Source organism: Dioscorea cayenensis, chromosome 5 (genome assembly GCF_009730915.1).
Source record: "Dioscorea cayenensis subsp. rotundata cultivar TDr96_F1 chromosome 5, TDr96_F1_v2_PseudoChromosome.rev07_lg8_w22 25.fasta, whole genome shotgun sequence".
In the NCBI taxonomy this organism is placed as follows: domain Eukaryota; kingdom Viridiplantae; phylum Streptophyta; class Magnoliopsida; order Dioscoreales; family Dioscoreaceae; genus Dioscorea; species Dioscorea cayenensis.
Window position 1 is genome coordinate 11,137,334 of NC_052475.1, and position 19,804 is coordinate 11,157,137.

The window sequence follows — 19,804 nt, forward strand, 5'->3', positions numbered from 1 at the left end:
ACTTTAATTCGAATATCTTCAGGAACGATGTCACATACAATGTGATTGATGACGTCGCACCTCAATATCTTCGATTGAAGCATTGGAAGGAACTAATTGGTGCTCAAAGAAACTGGCAGTCAAACTGCAAGTACGGGAAGCTTATTCATATAGCAGGTGCCATTCCTGCGATTATATTATGTAATCATGGACCTGATTCCAGCTATTCTGATTTCAACTATAATTTGAGGAGGACTATTCAGATCCATAAGTATTGGTTAACTTTCCCTTTTTTTACTACACTATGACCTACTGGTTGTGGTTTTCTCCATGTATTTCGAATCATGTATTGTCGTTTCTAAAAAGTCTTGGTGTAATTTTCGTCAACAATGTAATACGAGTTGTGTCTAGCTTTGTTAACAGATTAGACCAATATGTAATCGACATGGAGACGGATTTTAATGCTCAATTCAATGTTTATTAATATATTACTTTCACTTGTCTTGTATTTATTTTCTTATGTATTGTCAATATGAATATTTATTTTTTGCTTTCTGTAAACGAATGCTTCCTTTTATAATTCTCTTACGGGTATTTATCCAATGCCTTCTTATTTATAACTTTTTTCTCGACATCATTTGTATTGAATACATATATATTTACTTGTATTGCTTTGTATTTTACTTATATGTTTTCCTAGTTGTATTATATTAATTATATTTGGTGTATTTTTTTTTAATATTTTTCTTATTCAAAGCACGGTATATCATGGTTTGTATATATAGGCCTTGCTTGTTATCCTAACCTAATTCTTTAGGTCATGATTTCCATTATCACATCACCGATATGTATTTTTATATTTATATAACATGTACTATATTTTTCTTATTTTATATTACATTATAGACTTTATAGCTTGTATGTCTTTTTATAGGTTGTTTTTCTTGTTTCCTATCGATTGTTTTTTCTTATTTGTGTTAGGCATCATTACTACTCACTGATCCGGGAGAAATACACAAAGGCTTGGGATTTCGTGACATGGACATAAATGCAATAAGGACTTCGAGTAATGTGGATCTGGGTGTGAGATAGCTGTTAGACAGAAGGACGACTGCAGGGACGGGCGGGACCCACATGCACCACTCCACTGCGGGTTCTCCACGTTTGGCGCCAACTTTTATTTGAATACCGGACGCTGATTGGTCCACGTGGCAGTGGACCGGGGGTGGCCATCCAATATCCTAAAATCTAAAGTCTAAACTTTTGGACTAGATATGTAGTGGGTTCCTTCTTCATTGTTCCTTGACTTCCTATGAATTAAGGTTGCGGTCATTCTGTGACCCTTGGGGCCCGTTTGGTGCTTTGCAGGGAAACACTTTTCCTGTAAAATGTTTTCTTACAAAGATTTTCCATGTATTTACTTTCCCTGTAAGGTAACAATACAATATTTGATATACACCTTGAATATTGTAATTGATATACATGCAAAATGAATTCTCTTGTTTGGTATGAATAAGTTTTCCATGCAAACTTATGATTATTCTCAATTTTACCCTTTAATAATTACGCAATAATTACATGTTTTAATTTTCACATGGTTTATATAAAAATAAATTAAGAAAGATGCTTATATACTAGGCAAAAGTAGGTATTTAACTCATGCTTTTCTATTTTGAAAAATATGATTACCAGAACTTAATGATCCACGAGGCATGCTTCCCATATAAATTCGTAAAAAGAAATACAAAAAAATTACAGGACTAACCAATAGAGATTGTCTTGTCCTAGGGCTTTGAAAAGGAAGAAGCGGTAGAGAAGTCTTCACTAAAGCTAGGGTTCTCAATAAATTTTATTGGATATTTGTATAAAATTTGATAATATTTTATATTTTAGAATATATTTTTAATTAAATAAATTAATATTTTTTATTTTCAGAAAATAAATAATAATTTATTTATTCAAATTAATCATATATCTAACATTTAATAATAAGCATTAAAAAAATTACTTAAATAAGAAAAAGAAACAAGTCATTTTAATCCAAGTTAAAACGACAATAATGTTTCAAAAACTGTTGTAAGTGGTTTTACTATTTTTCAGGGGTTGGCGTGTAAAACCCCAAATAAAAAAAAAAAAAAAGGAACGAACAACTCGATAACTAGGTGAGCATTCCTCGACTCGCTTGTCTCCTCCTTCCCCCTTCCGATCTCGCCTCCGTCCTTTGTTTCTCATCTCGCCGGCGACTGCGAGATCGAAAATTCAAGGATTGGCTTCTTCAGAGCTCTCCCCCCTTCTGCTACTCATCCAGGGTTTCTGAGGTCTGTCATCGCTCCATCTTCTCCTCTATTGACTCGCTTGCATCTGTTTGAGAGCCCTCTAAATTGATTAGGGTTTCGGGGTTTAGGATTGATTTTTAGGAATTTGAATATGATTGGTTGTTCTTTCCTTGGCTTTGAACTTGGTCGACTTCACGGAATTGTATAAATATATGCATGTTGATTGGTAGATGTGATTGAAAGCACTACTCGCATTTGCTTTTTTGTTGAAGGTTTCTATTGATATGTTTTTTGAAGTTTTCTCAGTGAACTGAATGAGTGATTTTGTGTTTCTTCTTTCCTTTGTTAGATTTTTTGCTCGAAAGGGAGTAAGAAATGGCTCGCAGTTCTGCTCATAAACAAGTTTCTGTGTATCTTTACATCCCTAATATCATTGGTAAGTTTAATGATGTTGTTCGTTCTGTTATTTTCTGTTATTTTAATGATCAAGTCTTCTTTTTTGCTTTTATAGAAAGTTTTGCAGCAAACTATCATTTTTTGTCCATAGGATTAATTATAAAATAAAAAAAAAATAGGTCAAAATGGAATATATGGAACTGTGTGGATGTCATTGTATGGATTTGGCAATTTTGTTATATGAACTTCACAATTGTATTTAAATGTTTAGTCCTACTTGTTCACGTATATTCTCATCTTTTGAGATGCATTATTTGTCTTTGCAACTTGATTTATTGGTCATAATTAGTTTAGACTTCATTTTGTTGTTTTAATTTTTACTGGTTGCAGGTTACATAAGGGTAATCATGAACATTGTCGCATTTGCTCTTTCTTCTTCCAATAAACCACTCTTTGCGACTCTTTACTTTGTCAGGTATGCTAACTTTTGTTCTTTTCAATCTGTTGGTTGATCCTGGATGTTATTTATTGATTTGTATCCTTTAAAATGCTAGCTTTGTCTGTGATGGACTGGATGGGTGGTTTGCACGCAAATTTAATCAAGGTATACGTCATTTTTATGCCTTCCACATACTCAAATTCCAAGTGAGATAACTCATATACAATCAATATTTTCAAGTTATTTTTTATGATTTAGTGTATATAATGTTAACATTTAATTTTACGTTTCCTTGTCAAACTGTTTGTAGAAAGTAGCATGTCACTATATATGTCACTTTTTTAATGGAAGAAATGTCTGCTGGTTTGTGACTTCGACATTTTGTGAACATTACAGCTGGTTGTTACTTTTTTGTTAAATTTAATTTATTAGCATGGCATTATAATCCTTTGTGGTCACATGGTGCATATGTTTTGCTGTTTGATATTCTGTAAGAAGTAATGAATCCTTTATAGGTGTTTGCTGATGCCTTTGTTATGTTAGGCACCTTTTTGCCATGGCATAATCTTTTCTTTAGAACCTCAAGATGTCATATATGGTCCTGACCAATTGATTGTACCATGTTTTGCTTTATTTCTGTAAAGAGATAATTGTTGAGGTTTTCTTTTTTGTGGAAATCCCTTTTTTTACTTTTGTCTTACACAACAATCTTTTCCATTATTTAATTTGACAGGCATAGGTTACCCTATACTTGTGGTAGCTTTGATGCTTCAACGTCTCTTGCTTTCATGCTTATTATAATTTATGAAGTTCGCCTTCAAGCTAGTTTTATTTTTTGTACTTCAACCTATGTCATAATGTTGTTTTAAATGAAAGATAGTATGAAACAAATATCCAAAGAACGATGAATTCAATTGGTTCATTTGATTGATTTGTTTGGTCCTTCTAATTCAGTGTCAACCTTTGGAGCTGTCCTGGACATGGTTACAGACAGGTTTGTTTCTTCAAAATAATGACTGTCGTATGCTTTTGTTGAATAGTCAATAGAGCAATTATACTTGTGATTTCACGTGGATCAAATGATTGTTAGCACATGGTGCAATTTAAATTATTTGTGAATATTTTTTTTAACAGAGTCAGTACTGCTTGTTTATTGGCAGCCCTTTCTCAGATATACAGGTTAGTATGCTGCTAATTTGTTGTATTGAAATGTTCAGTTGTTTCAGCATCCAAGACAATGATCTTTGTACTCTTTGCAGGCCAGGCTTGGTATTTTTGGCATTGCTAGGGTTAGATATTGCCAGCCATTGGTTGCAAATGTACAGGTATTGTTTACTTTATTGCTGCATCTTCGAAGTACATGCATTACCTTTTGGTATTAGACCATGCATTCCTGTTATAGAAATCCTAGTGTATGGAGATGAGGTGTAAATGTCAGGCCTAAAGTGGATGTTGCACAGTATTTGGTGGTTCTATATTGAGGTCATATGTTGCACAGTATTTGGTGTAGTTCTATATTGAGGCCATATGGTATTTGGCATGCTTATACTTTGGTGTATATATGGGAAGTTCTAGATATTTTTCAAAATAAGTTGCCTCGTTGAGGGTCTGTAGTTTGGGTGAAGAGTTTATCTTAAGGTTATTTTTGTGGAGCTTGAACTCAAAGGCATAATATTTTTTGTGAATTTTCACATTAGACTTAATTGGTCTCCCAAACTCAAATTTTATATTTACGAGTGAGAACTTGAAGGGCCATGATACAAGAAAAACCTCTTGGTTTTATACATTTTTCTTCTCTTTACTTCAAGCCTGTGTAACATCATCCATGGGAAAGCATTTCTTGCCTTTTGTAGTGGATTATAGGAACATGCCATTAATGCAGATGGTGCCTTGATGCTTTGTTTAAAAGGGCCCATACCTATTTTCTTTTGTTGATCATACATGATCGCTTTTTTTCTTCCCATGCAAAACCTCCTAACTTTGGTTTTTTTATCTCTATTGTAATTTCTTATCATTTATTTATTATATTTTTTTGGTGTTTTGTTCTTTCAGCACTTTTCTATCAGGCAAGTCCAGTCACAAAGATGTTAAAGACACAGGCAATTGGCTTTTGAGAGCTTATTATGGACACCGCCTATTCATGGCCTTTTGTTGCGTGGCATGTGAGGTTAGTCTTCCCAATTTCATGTTTTAATTTTCCCTTTTGGGAATCTTCAAGCTAAATTTTTCTGTGCCACAGGTTCTTTACATTGCCCTCTTTCTTCTTGCCGATAGTCATTCTAAAAGTATCATCACAGTAAGCGTTCTTTTTTCTTTTCCTGTACTGTTCAATATAACATCCCTTGTTCATCTGTTTTAATTTTCTGTTGGCACTTGGCAGGTTTCTGTGAATGCTCTGAAGCATAGTTTACTTCTTTCATTGCCGTTTGCTTTAGCTCTATTTGGATGTGCTATAAAGCAAGTGGTGAATGTCATACAGGTAAATTCTTCAAGATTTTGTGAGTTTCACTCATCTTTTATCACCAGTTTTGTACAGAATTTTCTTACTTATTTATCAGCTGCAAGCTTGCTTTTCAAGTGCTTTAAGAAGTCTGTTCACCCCACCAGTTTATACCATATAATTTTGTCTTCTTCCATTTCTTGTATATCATTGTAAATAACATCATCGGTTATTGTCTGATGGATAAGTATGCAGAGAAGACTGATAAGTTTTTTCTTCTCCATCTCTTTATGCAATGCTTGCAGATTATGCAGCAAAAGGCATTTTCTTTATAATGATGTAGATGATTTAGAATTTGCACAATTACTATTCATCTCAAGCACCTGCAATGGCTAAGAGTCAAAAACCATAACCTTTTGAAGTTTAAATTCAAACCTCATTAGTGTATATTACTGAAACGCTGTCAACATCGATTCCTTATAGAATTTCCTCTTCTTTGCTTATTATATATCAAACTCTATCCCCACTGTCTTCACTGTAGGCAATGTCCCCTGCAATATTTGCTTAAACATTGGGCTCTTTTCTTGATTTACTGTTTGACTCATCTGTTATTATGCCTGTTTTACCCCTTGCAGATGAAGACAGCTGCTGATGTCTGTGTTGTGTATGATATGAGAAAAAAGGAGAGACCATGAGCCTGCAGAAAAATTGCCTCCTTTTGCTGCTGTTGTCAATCTCACGTGCTTGCGCTCATATCACTGCCTTCAAAACCATTCAGTAGTTTGTGGGTTATCCCAAAAACCAATTCTTGTTTGGCTGATGCCATTGCATACCAATGACCAGTGGGAATCAATGGATGGGTGCTAGATGGTTGAAGCAAAAATTCAGAACTTCTTGTAATTCATAGTGTTTGTTTATTGTTTCTTAGCTAGTTTTTGGCTTGGATTTCTGCATTTCCTCTTTTCATTAGTTGCTCATTGAGACCTTGAAAACCATTCATCTGCATGAGTTGCCATTGTCTCCTGCACAAGAAGACAGTTGTTGTATAGCATGCTCTTTGATCTTGATGCATTTAGCTTCTTTCAATGTGAACATATTTTCATGGCATTTTGGTTTGTAATTCTACGCCAAAAAAACAAACAAACAAACAAACCTAATGTTGAATATGTGAAGTTAGGATTATTAGGTGTGACTATATGATAATAGTGTGAAAATCATTTTGATTGTACATTTCCCACTGTTTATTTTCACTCAAAATGTTTAATATGGTTATTGTTTACTTTTGTTTTTAAATTTTTAAATTTATTTTTATTTCTGAATATTTATAATTTCTAAAATAAATATAAGCTAATGCCCACTTCTGGCCCAAAATACAAAATATCCAAATGGGCAAAAAAACAACAACAACAGCAGCAATAATAATAATAATAATAATAATAATAATAATAATAATAATATATGGATAAAAATAACTTTATTTCTTGATAAAAGAAAAATATTGACAAACATACTTTTAAAAATAAAATTTCAAAATTAATAGTTAAGATGGCAATTTTAATGGGCAAACAATAAAAAATTACTATTGATGTTAGCAGCTCCGAGGAAAATTACTTATCTTTTAAGTAATTTTTATTTTAGAAAATATATTATTTTTTGATCATTAGGGGTGGACATGGGCCAGGTGCTCCAGTCCCATGCTAGACTCAAAAATATAACCCTATATATTCACTTTACGTATGGGCACATGTCGACTAAATTGTTTTTGATCCAAACCCCGACCCATCTGATTATCATTAGTCTGCGCCCAAATGTCAACCCGACCCTAAAAATAAATAATTTTTTTATGAAATAATTGAAAATAACTAAATAAAACTACAACTACAACCCCTAAAATTTTTTCAAACATTTAAAAAAATACAATACAAGTATTATAAATGGTTCAAATAAATTTATATAAATAAGTAGTAATATTATCAACAAATATTATATATATAATTATATATATTATAAATAATATATGATATATATATATATATATATTATTTATTTATTCGGTCGGGTCAGGGTCGGGTCGGGTCAAAATTCATCCGACTCCAAACCCAGCCCAAATCAACTCAGCTAAAACATTTGAGTCCAACCCGCTTTTGGGCTAACTTTCTAAAACCCAGTCTCAGTATTTTTTAGGGTTCGGTCAGCCCATGGGTCGCCCGGCCCATGTCCACCCCTATTGATCATTGACAATGTAGTGTCAAAAAGTTCTTAACAGTGAGAGCATAATTATAGTCTAATCTTCATGTAATTAGATGAATGCACACAAATCAGGTGTTTAAATTTCCGTGGTACACACTGCTATTTACATTGTTTACTTTGTAAAAAAAAAAACATAATATGTGATCATTAAACCCGATTTTTTATAATGTGTGAGGATTTATTTGCTTGAGGTGCTTTTTTTTCCCTAGATTATAAAATATTTCTTTGGACCCTAGTGTAAATTAGAAAAGGAGGGAACATTCCAGATAGCTCCTAGCCGCCGCAGTCCTGTAGAAGTAGTATATAAAATAAATTTGGAAAACAAAATTAAAACTTTTAAAAACTTAAAAATAAAAGAAGTGGAAACTTCCACCAATTTTGGTTACCAACCGGCCACCCCCTCTGCTAGATTACTTAATTGTAACAGAGATTGTCTCCCAATTACATACCTGGGGGTTCCCCTTTCTGGTAGACGTCTCAGAAGAATAGATTGGACTAAGTTGATTGAATCTGTTCGTGCTAGACTCACATCCTGGAAAGCAATTTATCTTTCTTTGGGGGGTCGCTTAACTCTTATCAACTCTGTGTTGTCCTCTATTCCAGTCTATTGGATGTCTATCTTCAAACTTCCTATCTGGGTTATTCATGAAATTGACAAAATCAGGAGAGATTTTCTTTGGAAAGGTCCTGGTCTGGGATCTAAAGGATTAAGTTTAATTGCTTGGAAAAGAATCTGTCGCCCCCGAAGCATGGGTGGTTGGGGCTTCCTTGATCTTCAAGAGTTCAATAAAGCTTTGCTTGGAAAATGGTGGTGGAAATTTATTACTATTTCTGATTCTTGTTGGTCTACGATAATTAAAGCTAATTATTTTAACAGAGACTCTCCAAACTTCTTATATTCACATCCACCAAGAAATAAGTCTTTTTTTTGGGCAGGAATCAATCCCATACTTCATTCATTTCGCTCCTGCTTAACCAAAATCATTATTAATGGAGAAAATACGTTATTTTGGCATGACAGATGGTTGGATGGCCAATCTCCCAAAAATCTTTGGGAATCTCTCTTCCTGGACTGTCATGATCCTTGGATTACTTTAAAACAATTTTTTCACGCTCTTAATTCTCAGGGTAATCCATTTAGATCTGTCACTGCACATGTTGTTGCTAGCTTTACTAATCATTTATCGGTTTGTTTTAATGATCATGAAGACTCCTACTCCTGGTCTTTAGAAAAAAATGGTTCCTTCACTGTAAAATCCTTTTATAACTTCTTAATCGATGGAGGAATTCGTTCCCAGCTTTATTCCAACTTCTGGAAAATTAAATCCCCCAGCAAAATCACTCTTTTCTGTTGGCTTGCCTGGGAGGATAAAATTTTAACACTTGAGAATCTTTTTAAAAAAGGCTGTAATCCTTTTGCCACTGACACATGTATTCTATGTCATAATAACTCAGAATCAGTGGATCATCTTTTATTAAACTGCGACATTTCTGTTCGCATTTGGTCCTTCTTCAAATGTTCACTTAGATCTGAAACTTTACCTTCTTCAGTTTCAAATATCTGGACCTACTGGATTCCTTCCATAAACTCTATTCACAGGAATTTATGGGATCTCTATTCCAGAGCTATCTTCTAGAACATTTGGCTAGAACGCAACAATCGTATTTTTAACCAAAAATGTGCACCTTCTTCTGCTATAATTCTTAAAACTGTTTATATGATTCTTTCTTGGATTTCTGCAGATTCTGAATCTCATCAACAAGAAGCCTCTGAAGGTGTTCAAAAGATAAAGCGCTCTTTAAACTTTTTGCGCTCCAGATCCGCTCGATTTCACCGACGATATGGCGTCCCAACTCGACTCGAGAGTAATTCGCTATCATTGCCTCTAAGTCGGCCTCTGCTCTCCGATGGTCGACTTGCCCGACTTGATTTCCACGCTTTTTTCCTTTTCTTTTTTTCTATGCTCCTTATTTTTCCTCATCTCCGGGTGAGGATAACTGTTTACTTTCTTCTCTTTTTGTTCTGCTTGTTATTTTCTCACTTGTACTTTATTTTCTTAGTTTCTTTCTTCATTAATAAATTCGTGGTTTATCCACTTTATTCAAAAAAAAAAAAAAATTCTCATTGTTCGTTCGTTTGAAGATCAATCTCGAGTTCCGGTGGGGATCTTCATGGTGATGTTGGGAATCGTCAGGCGAAAGATCGGCAGTAGAGGCTTCCCTACTTCAGTAATTGAAGAATTTCTTTGTTTTTTTTTTTTTTTAATTTGAATTTTTGGCCTTTTTTTTTGGTAGTTTGATTTGTTTTTCGGCTTATTTGTGTAGATTATTGGCAATTTAGTGAGGTCAGCACGTCCTGCGGTTTTTGCTTATTCGGAGAAAATTTCAGCCAGAAATGAGGTATACTGCTACTTCTTTTTGCTTCATTTATTGTTCCAATTTGTGTGATTGTGTTTTTTTTTTTCTTGTAATTGTTCTTGTTATTACTGTAAAATTGTGAATTGGATAAATATTTTGAGTAAATGAAGTATTGGAAATCATTTTACTGTGGTTCTCTTCCTTGAAAATAGCGTCTCCGGCTATTTCTTGTTGTGGTCAGAACATGATTTCTATTTCTCAAATTTTAGTATAATCCGCTGCTTGTAATGCATATGACATTTATTGAAGAATGACTAAAAAGGTGTCATTTTTCAGACAATCAAGGAAAATGGCATCGTTATTGCTCTTCCTTCCTTTGGTGCTTGTGTTTGGAATATGGTTTTGGAGGGAATGCTTCTCAAAGTTCATGTTGCAAAACTGTGCTTCTTTGTGTATCACATGAAGCCTTGAATTACTATATGAGAAGCCCTTTCACATGGTTGCTTTCTGATTCATCATATGCTTACTTTTATGTTATTTATTTAATACACAATTTATTGCCTCACACTCTCACATAGAATTATCTAGAGTTGCAAGATGGGCCGGCCCAGCACGGTGCGGCCCGAGCACTGCATCGTGCTCAGGCCCGGCCCAGCTTAGCAATCGATCGTGCCAAGCACGGCCCACCGTACAGGGGTTAGCCCAGCCCATGTGGCACGGCCCTAAAGCCAACTGGGCTGGGCCGGGCCGGGCCGGGCCCACCTTTTTTTATTTTAAATTATAAATTCTTTAAAAAAATATTGTAAAAAAATTGTAAAAAAATTATATAAAAATACTTTTAAAAAAATACTAAAAAAATTAAAAGAAATTTTTTTAAGAAAAAAATCTAAATATCATAAAAATATGAGTTTCTTGATTGTAAAAAAATGTACAACACATAAAAGACTATAGAAAAAAATAATTAAAAAAATATGCAAAAAAATTTAAATTTACATGAATACAAAAAAAGACAATTTTTTTAAAAATTTAACATAATATTAGAAAAATAAAAATTACATTGAAAAAAATAGAGATAAATTAAAAAAATAAATTACAAATAGATATAGGAAAAAAATTGTCATTTATTTAAAAAACTATGAAAAACAACTTAGAAAAATTACAAACTTCAAAAACAATTTAGAAAAATGACAAACTTCGAAAACAATTTAGAAAAATTACAAACTTCAAACTTCATTTGATTAATCTATTTCTTCATCAACACGGGTTGAAGTTGAACGCTCGGATGGTGTAAGGCCCTCTCCGGTATCACCACCTTCTTCATGTATTTGTTGTTCTTGTAACCTATCTTTTGCTTCTAACCAATCCTTCAGACATATGCACATTTGCACTGTTTCTTGGTTCATGCGGCTCCTCTTATCATCGAGTACCCTTTTTTTCCTCGCACTAAAAACAAGACTCGACGCCATCGTAGACATCGGTGGAGTTAGTAGATCACGTGCCATGGCGGCTAGCACGGGATAGTTATGTTCTTGTTGTTTCCACCACGAGAAAAATATTAAAAGTTATTAATTTCTTCGGTAGTAAGAAAAATCATTAAAAATTATTATTTAAAAAAAGATTTAATTCATGCAAAGAACTAGTGCTAGAAGAAGAAGAAGAAGAAGCACTTGTAGATTTTCTTCTAATCATATTTATAAGATCGGCCGGAGATTTAGTTTTGGAAAGTGAAGAAGAATTTTCAAAATCTCCGGCAAAAGTAGAAGCTCGTCGTTTTTCCATATGTATGGTTATATTCATTATACATATCATGAAGCAAAGAGCGATATTCATCTTTGAAAAATTGAATGATCAAGTCCCATGTTTTTCATCATAAGAATCAAGCATACAAAAAAAGTACCATCAATTTTAAAAGCGGGGATCAAGAAACATAGATAAAAGCGGGAAGAGGGTTGATTTTTTTGCAAAAATATTTTTTTAAATTTTTAATTCCATAGGAGCAACAATGGGAGCAAAAATTAGGATCACATCTATATTTTTGCAAAAAAATTTCACTAATGTAATATAAATGAGAAATAGTCATAAAAAGTAGTAGGATAATAAATACCGGAAAAAAATTAGTTGCGGAATTAAAAAAATTTCCAAAAAAACTCCTTTATCATATAGCAAACTTCCCAATCATAATTAGTAATTCCAAGGTCGGGAAAAAACTCATGGCAATACATTGTAAGAATATCTTTGTAATCATAAGCACAATTCAACATATTATACGTTGAATTCCACCTATGAGGAACATCGGAAATAAATTTTTTATATTTTTTCCCCATTTGCCTACAAAATCTTTTGAATTCATGCCTTCGTGAAGAAGCTTTTTGTTGCATATAAGATAGCTCCTCTAACTTTACGTAATATGAGAATCAATAATTTTTTTAAAACCATCTCTAACACATAAATTTAATATATGGCATATACAACGAACATGAAAAAAATTTCCGGAAAAACATAGGCTCTAAAATGCAATTGTAACATATCAACGGCACAATTATTTGCCGAAGCATTGTCAAGAGTGATTGAAAAATACAAATTTCTCAATTTTGTACTCATTAATAGTACGCATGATGTAACCGGCAATATTACATGCGGTATGTTGGTATTCTAACTCAATAAAAACTCAAAAATACGTTTTTGCAAAGTCCAATTATTATCAATATAATGAGCGGTAACACAAAGATAATCGGAATTATTTTTGAGAAGACCAAATATCGGAAGTAAGAGAAATTTTTAAATAAACCTTTAGACATTTCGAAATTAATTTTTTTCTTTATATTCTTCATAAATAATAAGACAATACTTTCTCATAGTAGTCCTTGAAACGGATTTAAAAATTCGGATTAAAACCCTTAACTTGCATTTTTTTATAAATGTGAGATTTTCAACAAGATAAAAAAAGGTTGTTCATTTTTGAACAATAAATTTTTGCAATCCATTTTCTTGCATTTTCATTGGAAAAAAACAAAAAGTTCCAATACTTGAATTTGCAAAAACTAATTTGTGTTTGGGAAGGATCATTTTGATTAGTAGTATGTTTGTCGGCATGCCTTTTCAAATGACCCGTTCCACCCGAAGTTTGACAAGAAAAATCTTTTTTGCATTTTTTACAAATGGCACGAGTCCCTTTGTTTGGAATTTCAACAATATTATAAAATTGCCATACACCCGAAGTTCTTTTTCTTGTGCTTGTTTGAGGCTTGTTACTAGATGCTCCCATATTAGGGGATTCGATGAATGAGCTCGAGCTCGAGTTGTGAATCATCAAAAATTTTTCGGACTTGTTTTTCATTAAAAAAATGGTGTATCGAAAGGAAAAATTGGGAGAGCCGGCCATTATAAAAAATAAAAAAAAGGGTTTAGGGTTACCTTAACCTTGATGATGTAAATTTAATTCGTGGATTTCTTGAAAATTCCGAATTGATGAATTGATGAAAAGGTGGGGAAATTGCCGGATTGATGAAACACTTGAGCCGAATTTGACAAACTTCAAATCTTGAACTTGAAGAGATTGAGAACTAAGAGAGCTTGGAGACTTCAATGATTGAGAGATTAGAACAAGAATGAGTAATTTGGTGTGGAGAAATATGTAAGTGTTTGAGGGTATTTATAGGTTTTTTAAAATCTTCTAATTCCCAAAATACCCTCGTGAACTAGCCGTTTATTGTTGGTAAAAAGGGTAAAAAAGTAATTACATTTTAAAGTCTAAAATAGCCTTAAAACTAGTCGTTTTATAGTTGTTAAAAGGGCTACAATAGTCATTTTTCAATATTTAAATTAATTAAGAAAAAAAAAATTGGCGGGCCGTGCCGGGCCGGCCCGCAACGGTAACGTGTGGCGGGCCGTGCTCGGGCCAGCTCGGGCCAGCACGGCCCATGGCGGGCTGCGGGCCACCAGGGCATGGCCTGGCACGGTACTGTAGCTGACCGTGCCAGGCCAGGCACGGCCCAAACCGTGCTGGGCCGTGCCGGGCTCGGGCCGGCACGGCCCAGTTTGCACCTCTAGAATTATCTACCTACTGCTCCTTGAAAAATCATGTCTGTGACTAGACTATTTGTGAAAAATGGTCCATTCATGTTGAACTTAAGAGGTAAACCTTCAACTGGTTAGAAATTCCTTGTGTGAAACGAATGGCAGTCTTTTGATTTTTCAAATTCAGTGCTCAATTTTTTGAAAATTGTTTTTACATTTTCTATTTTATGTGCAGGCCTTATTTCTGTGCAGTAGTGTTAAGAACTTTAGTCATCATGTCTTTCTTGGTAATTTTCTCCTGGCTAGTTGATTAATTTTCTAGATATTTAAGAGTTTTACTTGCTACCTATGTGATTTCTTACTTTCTTAATCTCACATTATCTCAGGTTACACACCTAGCTTAAAATCAAGGAGGTTTGTGGAGCCTATATTCTTTCTCCTTTATATTCTTCTTTTTTAGAACTACTTATCTTTTGTTAGCTTGGATCATCCCGACTTTGAGGAATTGCTGCAGAACATGCTGTATTGCTTGTATTTTTTTTTTCTTTAAAGACGATGTATCTTGCAGGGAATTTGGTAATATGCTTCTGAAGGAATATCCTCATCACATTCAGAATCGGATGCTTTCCTCAGAAAATGGTAACTTATTTTCTTGTTTTTCATTTTTGCGGCCTACCAGCTGCTATATATAATCGTTTTATCTGAACTGCACTTATTAATGTTTCTCCATTTTTGTGTCCAAATGAAGGTGACCTAGTTGATGCAGTTGTGCCATTTATGGGTGAATCTATTACTGATGGGACTCTGGCGACATTCTTGAAAAGTATGTACTTACACTGTACACACCTATCCTCCCTTTAGGATTGCAAGTTTATTACCTTGTAGTTTATGAAGAGTGTGCAAAAGCATGTTGTCATTCCCTTTTCATACTTTTTTAGTTCTGACATAGATATATGCCATGATAGAGCCTGGTGATAGTGTTCAAGTTGATGAACCAATTGCTCAGGTTGAAACGGACAAGGTATGTAGTTTTCCTGTACAAAAGTTTTGCTTGTTTGCGGCACAGAAGCTGATTGGAACTCTTTCCTTAATTCTCAGGTGACAATTGATGTAGTTAGCCCTGAAGCTGGGGTTATCCAAAAGGTTGCTTTCAATTTTCTCGGTTGCTGTGTGCATGTTTCAACTTAGTTCCTTTGTATTAATGTAACTATTGCAATGCTGATTTTGAGAATCTATTGGCAGTTTGTAGTGAAGGAAGGTGATACTGTTACTCCAGTAACCAAGGTTGCTGTCATTTCCAAGGGTGAGGCCAGGGTTACACACATTGCGCCATCAGAAGATCAATCAGGTAAAGACACTTCACAGACACCACCACCGCCACCCAAAATAGAGATTGAGGAAAGAGCTCCTAAAGTTGATACTTCAACCAAGGAAAAGCCTAAAGTACCATCTGCAGTACTACCCAAAACTTCTGCTTCAGAACCGCAGCTGCCACCCAAGGAGAGGGAACGACGAGTGGGTTATAGTGCCTTTCTTTTCTCATGGAACTGTTCTTAGATGTTCTGGTTTCTTTGACTTTCTTACTGTGATTTTGGCATTCAGGTTCCAATGCCGAGACTAAGGAAACGAGTGGCTACCCGTTTGAAGGATTCACAGAACACATTTGCAATGCTGACTACATTTAATGAAGTTGACATGTATGTGATTTGGGTTCTATCTAATTTGGCTGATTAATAACCGGTAACTTTTGATAATGTACATTTTCATGCTGTCTTATGTTTTCAGCAGATCACACTAAATAACTCTGTGAATCGACTGCCTTCCTGGTTTCCTGTCATTTCAGTATGTGATTGTTTGTTTGATATAGGACCAATTTGATGAAACTTCGGTCTGACTCTAAAGATGCCTTCTTGGAAAAGCATGGCGTGAAGCTGGGTCTTATGTCAGGTTTTGTGAAAGTATGATATCTGAAAGTTTTTATTTCAGTTCTCATCGCATTCCTATGTATTTTCTCCGATTTTCGTGTCCTCTCTCATCATCTTATTAGGCAGCTGCAATTGGACTTCAGAACCAACCAATTATAAATGCAGTCATTGATGGTGATGATATCATCTATAGGGACTACATTGATATTAGCATAGCTGTTGGCACTTCAAAGGTTTGTCAAAAACCTCCAATATTCATGAATTGAGTTGTGAGGATTACTTGCACACACTGAGTGAGATGTTGAGGCTGAGGAATCTGATTTCCTACATTGGACAGGGACTTGTGGTGCCAGTTGTTCGCAATGCTGATACAATGGGCTTTGCTGATGTTGAGAAAGAGATTAACAAACTTGCTTGTAAGGCTAATGATGGAACAATATCAATTGATGAGATGGCTGGCGGCACATTTACAATTTCGAATGGTGGAGTTTATGGGAGTCTAATGAGTACACCAATTATCAACCCTCCCCAAGTATGTTATATAACTAGTTACTTACAGACATTGCTTTTTTTACTTCAAATCTCTTTCACTGTGAACCTAATCACTTGCATTTACAGTCGGCAATCCTCGGCATGCATTCCATTGTAAACCGTCCAATGGTTGTTGATGGACTAGTTATTCCAAGGCCCATGATGTATCTTGCTCTTACTTATGATCATAGACTGATCGATGGGAGAGAGGCAGTGTTTTTCCTGCGCCGAATCAAGGATGTGGTTGAGGATCCTCGCAGGCTTCTCCTTGACATTTAAGCCTGGTATTTCACCCCCCCTCAATGCTTTTAAAATAATACACCTTGCTTATTGAAAAACTCATTAAGGTGGTTGTTGGTTCATATTCCATGTTTGAGTAATATGCCAAAGGTGAGATTCTGTGGATTTTGTGCATGTTATTAGGCTGGTTTTATAAATAGATGTAACCTTATCTTTATCATATTTTATCATGCCTACAATCAATTATCCGATCTCATTGTGTACTGCCATTATGGATCGAAATTCGGCACCCAATCTTCTTGCCATGTTGGAGTTATTTTTTTCATGTTAATGTTACAAATGATTGGAAAAATAAAAATGAAAGAAACCATAACAATTGCCATGTGGGATTTTATTTCATTCCATGCCAAGTTGTTCCACATGCATTGTCTCTACTAAAACATGATCTTATATTAATTAGTGTTCTTGCTTGTTTTTGATCCAAAGATGAAACTCTTATTGATAGTTGGTTCTATTCACAAATTTTCGTGATACTAGCTTATTTAACAGCAGTGTTAAAGTTGCGTTTGATCCGAGAAATATAAAGTTCTAGATATCAACCTAACTTCTTCAACAGTTTGATTTGGGTATAGGTCGCCATCTAGTATTCTAAATATTTTTGAATTTTCAAATATTTTATATTTTTAACCAAACACACTCGAATTGTCACTAATTTTCATTTTGATCCATATATGAATTTCTTTGTTTCCATGCTATGTTTTGATGCTATGCTACTAGGTGGATGTGGTAAAAAGAGTGCCCAAATAATTTTTTTTATTTTTATTTTTTTAACAAAAGGAACAGACAACCCAAAAGCCCTGCTAAACTGTTAAGGGCGTGCACAAGCCTCGGTGGAGCAAAGGGGGCGGGGTCCATACACATATGGGCGCTAGGACCACCCGCACACAACCACCGCTCACATCTCCCAGAAATGTGCTTTCAGCCGAGAATTGAACTCTCACCACTTGGTGAAGAGCTCTATCGACGACCCGTATACCAATAGACTATTTGGTCGTTGGTTTTTTAATTACATGTTTAAATTGTCCAAACAAACTAAACAATGCTGCAAACATTAGCTATTCAATTTTCTTGAAAATAGAATTTCCTAATATTTGGAAGCAATCGTTTCAAAAACATCTTCAAAATTATATTTCTCAATGTTTGGAAGGAGGCATGTGTTGACCAATGGTCAAGTACTCTATTGGTAGTTGGATCTTCATTAAAATTTTTCAGAAATGGTGAGACTTCGAATTATGAGTGAGAGCGTATTTTTAGGAGTGTAAGTAGTGATTATATGCAGGTGGCTCTAGCGCCCATGTGTATGCGCCTAAGTTTGTGCACACCTTTATTTTTTACAGGGACTTAACTGCCCATCTTGAAAAAAAATAAACGTGTTGTAGAGCTCCCAAACCTACAAACCCTTTCTATTTTATTTCTTTCACATTAAAACTACTTACTAAACTAGATTTATACTCTTGTTTTTATAATCAAATTAAATCAGCCTCACAATGGGCAAGCGATAAAGTATTTAACTCTTATATAGAGAGAATTAGGGGTTCAACTATCTCTCACAGAACGTCTCAAGGGTAAAGTCACTCAAGTCATTTTAGATTCAATTTTGGGAGACCTCTAAATAATTATTTATTATAATTATAATAAATTAATATATTAATTTTTAAATTAATACCTGATTAATACACTATAATTACAATTATTTTTTTGAAATTTAGAATAAAGTATTAAAATATCTTAATTTAATGTTTAATTAATTCTTTATCTTCTTACAACTAATTTTATAAAATTCTTTTTTCTACCTTTTTAATATTTATTTCAAATACAGGCACTTTTATTTCCAAAATAATCTACAATTTTGTTTAATTATAACAAATTTAAATTTATTTATATTGTTATATTTTATCTTTCTTCTTACTAATTTTTACCTGTAAATTTAAAATTTATCAATTTGAGTAATGGCAATATGCCAATATCTAATAGCCATATAAAAGATTAACATCTCATTCAAATATTTATTAAAAAAATTAAATAAAAATTAGTTTTTACTCAATAAATAAGGTCTCATTTTAAAATTTGGGTTTAGGCCTTTAATTAAGTTGAGTCACCGCCCCTGCTTTTAATGCGGTGTTGAGATATAAATATGGTCAGTGTTTGAGGTGGCCGATCCAAAAGAAAATAAATAAATAAATAAATAAATCTCAAAATTGAAAGAAGAAGCATGAATGAATCAATATACATCAACAAAATACATCTGGGCAAGCAAGTGTTCATGCAAGAGTGTGTTGTATCTGGTCAAGTCTAGTCAGATTAAAAAGGTAAAAAGTTGGGTTAGCCAACATAAGGCACTAAATCCGGCATGAGATCTGGTGGAACCACATGAACAAAAAAATATATATATATATATATAATTTCTTTGAGACATAACACAAGGGTTGTCAGGTCGGTTTCATTATTCTAATGTATACACTGGTCTGGCCTTCCCAAGTGCTCCCCCCATATTTTTCAATTACATTACAAAGGAACCAAAAAGCAGGTGCTTTCTGATCAAGCTCCATGTGCTTCCTCTCTCTTGGAACTCAAAATCATTTATTCTTCATAATGTTAATAGTATATATTATTGATGATATCTTAATTTTCTTAATCAATATTATCCTTGTTTTCCATCATTTTTCCAAGGGTAGTTTTGTAATATTCCTATATTAGTTGTGGGTGAAATGTCTTTTAGACCAATGGTTCTTCTAAATATTTAACAGTTCATGTACAACAATGTATGTAATGTGTTCATATCATATGTTCATATCATATCTTAACAACAATGTACAACATTTGAAGTTATTATTAGACATAATTGTTATTTTTTTTACACTAATTAAGGACAAAATTTTCCATAATATTTAAG

The 19,804-nt window shown here is 33.9% G+C and overlaps 2 protein-coding genes and 1 long non-coding RNA gene across 3 annotated transcripts; all 3 read left to right on the forward strand.

Annotated features, from left to right (window-relative positions):
• Nucleotides 1-2,121: 2,121 nt before the first annotated feature.
• LOC120259821 (CDP-diacylglycerol--inositol 3-phosphatidyltransferase 1-like) lies at nt 2,122-6,712 on the forward strand. Its single transcript, XM_039267265.1, has 11 exons — nt 2,122-2,297; nt 2,605-2,691; nt 3,042-3,126; nt 3,206-3,255; nt 4,045-4,084; nt 4,225-4,269; nt 4,350-4,415; nt 5,143-5,257; nt 5,330-5,386; nt 5,471-5,569; nt 6,166-6,712. Exons 2-11 carry the CDS (start codon nt 2,631-2,633, stop codon nt 6,223-6,225), a joined length of 678 nt encoding a protein of 225 aa, XP_039123199.1. The 5' UTR covers nt 2,122-2,297; nt 2,605-2,630; the 3' UTR covers nt 6,226-6,712.
• Nucleotides 6,713-9,929: 3,217 nt separating this feature from the next.
• Nucleotides 9,930-10,551, forward strand: LOC120260854. Its single transcript, XR_005536509.1, has 3 exons — nt 9,930-10,009; nt 10,106-10,180; nt 10,475-10,551. It is a non-coding gene; the product is annotated as an uncharacterized LOC120260854 (long non-coding RNA).
• Nucleotides 10,552-14,760: 4,209 nt separating this feature from the next.
• On the forward strand, nt 14,761-16,910 carry LOC120262291 (dihydrolipoyllysine-residue succinyltransferase component of 2-oxoglutarate dehydrogenase complex 2, mitochondrial-like). The gene is made up of 10 exons (XM_039270384.1): nt 14,761-14,794; nt 14,904-14,978; nt 15,121-15,176; nt 15,254-15,298; nt 15,398-15,670; nt 15,758-15,852; nt 16,023-16,113; nt 16,203-16,313; nt 16,418-16,612; nt 16,699-16,910. Exons 1-10 carry the CDS (start codon nt 14,776-14,778, stop codon nt 16,888-16,890), a joined length of 1,152 nt encoding a protein of 383 aa, XP_039126318.1. The 5' UTR covers nt 14,761-14,775; the 3' UTR covers nt 16,891-16,910.
• Nucleotides 16,911-19,804: the final 2,894 nt, after the last annotated feature.